The 8625-nt window shown below is 44.8% G+C and overlaps 1 protein-coding gene across 1 annotated transcript; it reads right to left on the bottom strand.

The window, feature by feature from the left end:
- Nucleotides 1-135: 135 nt before the first annotated feature.
- ptcd1 (pentatricopeptide repeat domain 1) lies at nt 136-7394 on the bottom strand. Its single transcript, XM_010903118.5, has 8 exons — nt 6448-7394; nt 5939-6079; nt 5645-5863; nt 5150-5251; nt 4269-5024; nt 2098-2214; nt 608-790; nt 136-490 (listed from the first exon to the last, which is right to left on the bottom strand). The coding sequence occupies exons 1-8, from the start codon at nt 6931-6933 to the stop codon at nt 281-283; spliced, it is 2214 nt and encodes a 737-aa protein (XP_010901420.2). The 5' UTR covers nt 6934-7394; the 3' UTR covers nt 136-280.
- Nucleotides 7395-8625: the final 1231 nt, after the last annotated feature.

Genomic DNA, 8625 nt, shown 5'->3' with positions numbered 1-8625 from the left:
CTGTCCCGGCGAGATCCGAAGATACTACGGACCTGGGATGAATCATGATTAACCAAGAAGATTTGTTCTAAAAGAATGAATTGACAATTGTGAGAACACAGTTGATGTTGAACCCCATAAACAGCTCTGACAATATTAGCAGATATTTTACCATTTATTCGATAATCACTTTTTACAATTTGTCAGACATATTTACACAATGCTTCTAGTTTGTTACTCTGTTTTTAAGTGAGTGTATGTTCCCTTGTTTGTATCTGTGTAGGTTTGTTACTGTGTGTGTTCAGCTGTGCTGCTTTCGGTATCTCCTTGCTACTGTGTGTTGATGTCCATCATTTTGTTTGGTTTCCATAGCATTGTCTCTCTCAAGTCCTCTTTCAGGGTGGTCTCTCTCTGGTCCTCTTGTCTCTTGGGCTGGCATGGTGATCAGCCACTGATTGTAGAACCCACGGAAACCATCAATCTGAGATAGGTAGGTGTTCCTAGATTTATACTGAGAGGGAGGGTGAAAAAAGAGAGAAAGAATTGTAATTTATTGTTTTATGTTGTAATGACAAACAGATGTACATGATTAGATACCACACACACAAAATCGAATGCTCCCCTTTACCTGGTTGTAATTGGGTGGGTATTGACAGGCGTGTTCTAGCTGGGTGATAATGATGTCATTAACGGGAACGTTGTGTTCTGTCATTGCTTTAAGTACCTCCCTCAGGTAAACATAGTCCAGTCGCCTAGCAGCACAGCCAATCAGTGCAGAAAAAACATGGACACTAGGCTGCACCTGGTCTGCCTGTGAGAACAACATAACATGAAGATGATTGGTAATGAACAATTATCATATACATTTGTGCTCAAAAGTAAACTAATCACTAACCCTAAGACAGGGATGTTCGACTAATCACTAACCCTAAGACAGGGATGTTCGACTAATCACTAACCCTAAGACAGGGATGTTTGACTAATCACTAACCCTAAGACAGGGATGGTCGACTAATCACTAACCCAATGACCGGGATGGTCGACTAATCACTAACCCAATGACCGGGATGGTCGACTAATCACTAACCCTAAGACAGGGATGGTCGACTAATCACTAACCCTAAGACAGGGATGGTCGACTAATCACTAACCCTAAGACAGGGATGGTCGACTAATCACTAACCCTAAGACAGGGATGGTCGACTAATCACTAACCCTAAGACAGGGATGGTCGACTAATCACTAACCCTAAGACAGGGATGGTCGACTAATCACTAACCCTAAGACAGGGATGGTCGACTAATCACTAACCCTAAGACAGGGATGGTCGACTAATCACTAACCCTAAGACAGGGATGGTCGACTAATCACTAACCCTAAGACAGGGATGGTCGACTAATCACTAACCCTAAGACAGGGATGGTCGACTAATCACTAACCCTAAGACAGGGATGGTCGACTAATCACTAACCCTAAGACAGGGATGGTCGACTAATCACTAACCCAATGACCGGGATGGTCGACTAATCACTAAACCAATGACCGGGATGGTCGACTAATCACTAACCCAATGACCGGGATGGTCGACTAATCACTAACCCAATGACCGGGATGGTCGACTAATCACTAACCCAATGACCGGGATGGTCGACTAATCACTAACCCTAAGACAGGGATGGTCGACTAATCACTAACCCTAAGACAGGGATGGTCGACTAATCACTAACCCTAAGACAGGGATGGTCGACTAATCACTAACCCTAAGACAGGGATGTTCGACTAATCACTAACCCTAAGACAGGGATGGTCGACTAATCACTAACCCTAAGACAGGGATGGTCGACTAATCACTAACCCTAAGACAGGGATGTTCGACTAATCACTAACCCTAAGACAGGGATGGTCGACTAATCACTAACCCTAAGACAGGGATGGTCGACTAATCACTAACCCTAAGACAGGGATGGTACACAGGAGGATCCATTCTATTTAGTACTCCAATTACAGGTTCAGTCTGTGACTTTCACCATTAACAAACTATATTTTTTAATCTCCCTTTCTGGGCTGGATGTGTAATATGTTGTTTATATGTGCATAATCTATAAGTGTGTGTGTTACCTGCATGTCACACAGCAGTTGGAGTCCATCTGTCTTTCTGTTGCAGCCGAGGGCCAGACTGCCATACGTCTGGACGTCAACACGCACACACCTGTCCTTCATCACGCTTAGCACCGCCTACACAGTCAGAATACACACACCTCACAGCAACTTAAAAACCTCAGGTGTTCCTCTAGGCTGAGTAACAGAACCCAGTACACATACACTCAGCCCTCCCCCACACATACACTCAGCCCTCCCCCACACATACACTCAGCCCTCCCCCACACATACACTCAGCCCTCCCCCACACATACACTCAGCCCTCCCCCACACATACACTCAGCCCTCCCCCACACATACACTCAGCCCTCCCCCACACATACACTCAGCCCTCCCCCACACATACACTCAGCCTCAAATTATTCAGACCCTTTTATTTTCTCCACATTTTGTTGTTATAGAATTTATAATTTATTTAAAAAACCTATACACACTATACCTCAGACAGACAAAGCCAAAACAGGAATGTGACAATGTATTACAATAAAAAAACAATAACTCTTATACATAAGTATTCAGAACTTATTCAGTAAATGGGTCTTTAGTGTGTCAGACTGTACACAGACACACAAATACCTTTCTAAATAATGAACTAAGTCAACTAAATGAATTCGGCAGGTGGAATCCCAGAACCATCTCAATTAGGATAGACACAGGATGTATTTGTACTCAGTTTGGAGTTTTCAAGCCAATGACAATTATCATTTAAAGTCGTACAAAATAGGCTCTGTGCACCAGCGTAGTGAGGAACTTCCGCTTTTGTCTAGAAGTCTGCATTGCAGTTTCCGGTTTACTTACTAATACTCATCCGCATTAGTAAACACCTAAACTCACAACAAGATGAGTGATGCTGTTGTACGGAAAAAAATGAAATATAATGTACGTGACTTATTTAAGTTTCAAGGTACAAGTGGGGCATCATTTTAATCAGGAGAATGTCCTCTTTGTAATAAAATATGGCTTGCACCATTCAATGACTTCAAACACTAGACTAATACCATGTTGGACCAGATGTTTACTTCCTATGCCAGTTGTTATTTTTCAGTTTTGTTGTGAAATGAGGTTACAGTAGTAAAATAAAAGAGGAGACCTGTTTTGGTGCTTTTTTGAGGCTATGGAATTTTAAGTTTCATTCAGGTTGAAGAGGCTGAACGAAGGTTCGTTTCAATTCACTTGCTATGGGGACTCGCTAGCGTTCCAGCTCAGCCAGCGTTCTTTTGCCGTTTTTGAGGCTAGGGTGACTTTTTATGCGTTCTATTGTCCTGCCAAATACTACACTAAAAAGGAACACGTCGCTAACTAGCTTAGCCGATAGCCGGCCGGCACACCACAGTAAACTACTTACCCTCGTAGTTGTGCAGATAACTCAATACGTAGAGTTTGAATCCCTTGTTCCGCTTGCTTGTTGGAGCAGGGGACCAGGCATCAACAATTCGATGGACATCACTAATGCTTATTTTAGGCAGGTATTGGAGACATCTACTAAAAACTGACATTTTGGGCGACGCGGGTGATCGCCTTAAGTAAACCGGTAAATGATATGCCGACATCTGGCTAAAGCGGAAGTTCGTCCATACGCTTGTGCACAGCAGAATGTGGAGAACATGATGGGGTCTGAATACTTTCCAAGTGTGTGTGTGTATGTATATATATATATGTGTGTGAGTGTGTGTGAGAGTGTGTGTGTGTGTGTACGTGTATATGTGTGTGTGTGTGTGTGTGTGTACGTGTATATATGTGTGTGTGTGTGTGTGTGTGTGTGTATGTGTGTACGTGTATATATGTGTGTGTGTGTGTACGTGTACGTGTATGTGTGTGTGTGTACGTGTACGTGTATGTGTGTGTGTGTACGTGTACGTGTATGTGTGTACGTGTATGTGTGTGTGTGTGTGTGTGTACGTGTACGTGTGTGTGTGTACGTGTACGTGTGTACGTGTGTGTACGTGTGTGTACGTGTACGTACGTGTGTGTACGTGTACGTACGTGTGTGTACGTGTACGTACGTGTACGTACGTGTGTGTACGTGTACGTACGTGTACGTACGTGTGTGTACGTGTACGTACGTGTGTGTACGTGTACGTACGTGTGTGTACGTGTACGTACGTGTACGTACGTGTGTGTGTGTGTACCTTGGCTTCCTGCATGGCTCCACCACGCGCGGCTCTGCGGATCACACTGTTGTAGAAAGCTGTGTCCAGCTTCACACTGTGTTGCTCAGCAACCGCCAGAAGAAAGTGCAGGGATTGGCTGCCAGGCTCCATCGTGTCCGCTAACAGGGTGAGGGTCCTAATGTCTGGGGATAGTCCCGCGGCAGCCATCTTGTCCAGGAAGCCCTGGGCCCCCCCCATCAGAGCCAGCCTATCAGATGGTCCGCTCACTGCCCCCAGTGAAATCACACCCTTCACACCAGCCCTGTCCACTACCAGGTCCAGCAGGTTGGGGTGGTGGGCACTGGCTGCTGACAGACAGGGGAGAGAGCCAATGGAAGCCTCTGGTACTTGTTTTTGCCCCGCCAACACTGGTTTGGTTGTTACTGGGACAACTGCACTACATTCCAGGTTGCTATGGTGACTTGGGTCATTGATAAAGTGACTCAAGTATGTACTGCTTTCATTTCCATGGTGACCAGGGATGTTTCTAGGGTTAGTGGTATTGTTGTCAGGGTGTTGGGTGAACAGCTGACTTTCCAGTGCGTCGATGTCCAGTGGAGTTGACCCCTGGCCCCTGACCTTTAATCCCTGACTTTCCTGGCTTGGGTCAGAGGTCAACAAAAGGGCAGAGGCCTCGATGGTGTCACCTATCCCACAATCCCTAGCAGCACGGAGCAACAGGTTGTAATTCTGGAGGTCAGGACGAATCCCCAGCCTCACCATCTGACGATACACCTAAAGCATACAGTCCAAACAAGAAGATTATCTGGGGAATAGTTTAGGATTAGAATTACATGTTAAGTTTAGGCATTAAGGGCTATGTTTAGGAGTTAGGGTTAGGTTGTGTGTATATATATTACCTGTAGGGCTTGTCTGAAGCCAGTGTCTCTGTCCTTCACACATCCCATCAACAGATAGTGGAACGTCTCCTGGGTTACAGCATGACCAGCCTGCAGCATGTCCTACACAACCAGCATTAAAACACACAAAACCAGCATTAAAATGCACAAAACCAGCATTAAAATGCACAAAACCAGCATTAAAATGCACAAAACCAGCATTAAAACGCACAAAACCAGCATTAAAACGCACAAAACCAGCATTAAAACATGTACACCCACAATCAGCACTGTGGGTGTCAGAGGTGGTTGATTAGGTGTCAGAGGATAAAGGTCAGGGTTACCCGTAGTTTATGTACACTGGTACAGAGGTGGTTGATGAGGGGTGAGAGGTCATTGTTACCCACAGTGTATGTAGATGGGGTCAGAGGTTAGAGGTCAAGGTTTGCCGTAGTGTGTATGTAGAAAGGGTCAGAGGTGGTTGATAAGGGGTCAGAGGTTAAATGTCAGGGTTACCCTTAGTGTATGTAGACAAGCTCGCAGGTGGTTGTTTAAGGCGTGAGTCTTCAGGAGGGCGTGGTATGTGATGTCACTGAGGGGGTGGTTCTTCCTCCGTAACTCCTGCTCTAATCGGATGGCTTGCTGCAGCCCGGCCTGTTTCCATGGCGTCTCGGCACAGGCGTTAAACAGGGCAGTGTATGTGGCATCGCTGGGGACCAAGCCTCTCTTCTTCATCTGTCAAACATAAACACACAATCATCGTCATCTTCCTCAACTAGAGGTACAGGTAAATGTGTTGTATCTACGTACGTCGTTGTAGAGTTTGAAGGCTTGTTTGAGTTGCCCAGCGCGTCCACAGCCTCCAATCAGAACAGTGTAGTTAAACTCCTCTGGGCGGAGTCTTTCTCCCTTCAACATCTCACACTGGAACATTGACAGAGCCTCCGACAGCTGAGGGTTTGAAACAAGTCTTACGCATCAGCTAACAACATCTGTCATAGCAATCTGGAACCCAAATACACAGTTGTCAGCACAGTACTGTGGATCAGCTGATAGAGCAGTGGGAGGGACATGGGACATCTGCTGACCAATAGCAGGTCCCGTCTGAGCAGGATAAAGGCCTGGAGAGAGACACTGACCACTAAGGGGCCAGAGGTCATGTTAAGGCCAACAGACAGTATAACTGATTTGGATAATTAAATCAAATATTAACATAATTGAGGCTGAGAGACTTTACCCACTCATATATCCCCCTTCCATACGTTTATGTTCTCGGGTTTAAGATATGTACAGGTAGACTGAGAGAGAATATGGACTACCTTGCTTTCTCTGATAAGCCGTTTACACTGGAGGAAGTACCAATACGGTGTGTTTCTGCGACCGGTCCGAGATTTGAATTCTTCAAAGTCGCTCTCCTCCTGGCCTTCCTCACGGTACCCCATCTCTTGCAGCCCCGGAGTGGTCTTCCGGAAAACCAGTCTAGAGGATAAATCAGCGGACAGGGAGCCGAAATCCTCCCCACCCGTGTCACTCCCAAATTCGCCAGGGTGGGAAGAAACCCGTGGCTCTGGAGCACATCTGGGTCTTCTAGAACTCACGGACTTTACTGTCACAGACTCAGAGAAGACTCTCCGACTGATGCCCGTTACCGGATGAACCGCAAAGGAACAGGGAGCTCTCGAGGTGTTACCAGAGCTTAAGGTCGACAGAGGTCGTGTTGTCTTTGTAAAGTTAGAGCCATATCTGACCCTGCAGGCTACAAAAATTCTACCGTTCCTCACACACGACCGAAAAACACACAACATCGTTGCTAGCTACTAACACTACAGTGATGCAATTAAACTGGCTAGCAAGAGTCAGCTAACTAGCTTATTGAAGACTTTGGTCCTACTAAAGTAGCGTTAGACTCACATATTAACGACCCAACTGCAATGTGTCTACTAATTAGATAACTCCTAGTTTAGCTCACAGTTAGCACATACTGTAAAACCTTAATCTATCCTAGTCCAATATTTTGATACGAACCAATCTGGTGTCTTTTAGCATGCCAACATACATGCAGGGAAAACACGCGTTGTCCGTTTATTTTTACTAGACAAGAGAGGTTGATTTCCGAGCCAAGTCCTGTAAGATGGTAACAACAGAAGTATTTTAACGTTGTTGTTAAGACCACCACATATTTATTTTACATGTTCCGTGACAATACATGTCTGCACATACTTATATTGGTTTTAACCAATCTGATGATATATCGGTAATAGATTACTAAAGCTGTCAGACTTCTTCGACTGTTTCGTCTTCTTTATTTTGCTGTTGGCAGCCAACGTTTCAGATGCATTACCGCCACCACCTGGACTGGAGTGTGGACCAGAGATATGGAAGGCATAAATCCTCTCCGTAAATCCAGTCTCCCTGAGAAAACGTAAGACAAACCGAAAAACTTAGTCATTAAGAGACGTACCCAACGGTTCAGCTAAACTCGTACCTTCAGACCCATTTTTCCCAAACTCTACCAGCAGTCCTTCCCTCTACCTCTCATAGCTTTGGCACTGAAACATGTTCCACCATCTCCATGCCCTCACAGCAGCAAGCACACATCCCAGTATCATGTTTACCTAACAATGTCATGGTAGTATTAAGCCTTGTGTGTCCCATTCTCATCCTTGTAATGATGATTTGTACCTGTGTACAAAAGTTCTGTCCTAGCAGGCTATTATTGGAATGTTGATGTTTCTGTAAACATATGTATAACATATGACCCTATCTGGTCTCACCTCCTCCACCCGTTCCACAGCCAAAACAATAACAAGCTTTTCTATTGTGCAGACTAACCCTAACCTGTCCAATCATCGTTTTGACACTGTCACCTTAAAGCTACACTAAAGGACACTCCTGTTCGTCCCATGCCTGTATCTTTGGACCTGTCCATATAAAAAAACGAAAAGAACCGTTCTCTCAAATGGTCCTTACCAAGCCTTTCTGAGACTCCTCGCCAACCTCCTATCTCCTTTAGGCAGGGGAAGGAGCCACGGCTGGGGAAGGAGCCACGGCTGGGGAAGGAGCCACGGCTGGCTCACCAGCCGGACCCATGTGTTTTTTCACATTCACAAAAAACACAATTGTAATTATTTAATAATTATTTTTTTATAATGAGATATTGTGGCTGCAAAGGCCACACCATATGATTCACATCATTTTCATACTCCTCAAACGATTCATTGATTCCTCGTGTTCTGTGGATGGAGCCATTATCATCTTGGAAGAAACATAATAATGAACTCTTTAAAAGTCACTGAGATCCTTTCCTGTTCATCATGATAGGATGTTAATTGGTTAATATTATTATACAGTTCACTTCAATCAAATGTATTTATAAAGCCCTTTTTACATCAGCAGATGTTACAAAGTGCTTTTACAAAACACCCAGCCTTAAACCGCAAACAATAATAATGTTACATTTCAGTGGATAGGAAAAACTCCCTAAGAAGGCCGAAATT

Source organism: Esox lucius, chromosome 9 (genome assembly GCF_011004845.1).
Source record: "Esox lucius isolate fEsoLuc1 chromosome 9, fEsoLuc1.pri, whole genome shotgun sequence".
Lineage (NCBI taxonomy): Eukaryota > Metazoa > Chordata > Actinopteri > Esociformes > Esocidae > Esox > Esox lucius.
The sequence above is the reverse complement of the archived record's forward strand: the minus strand, read 5'-3'. Positions and strand labels throughout refer to the sequence as shown.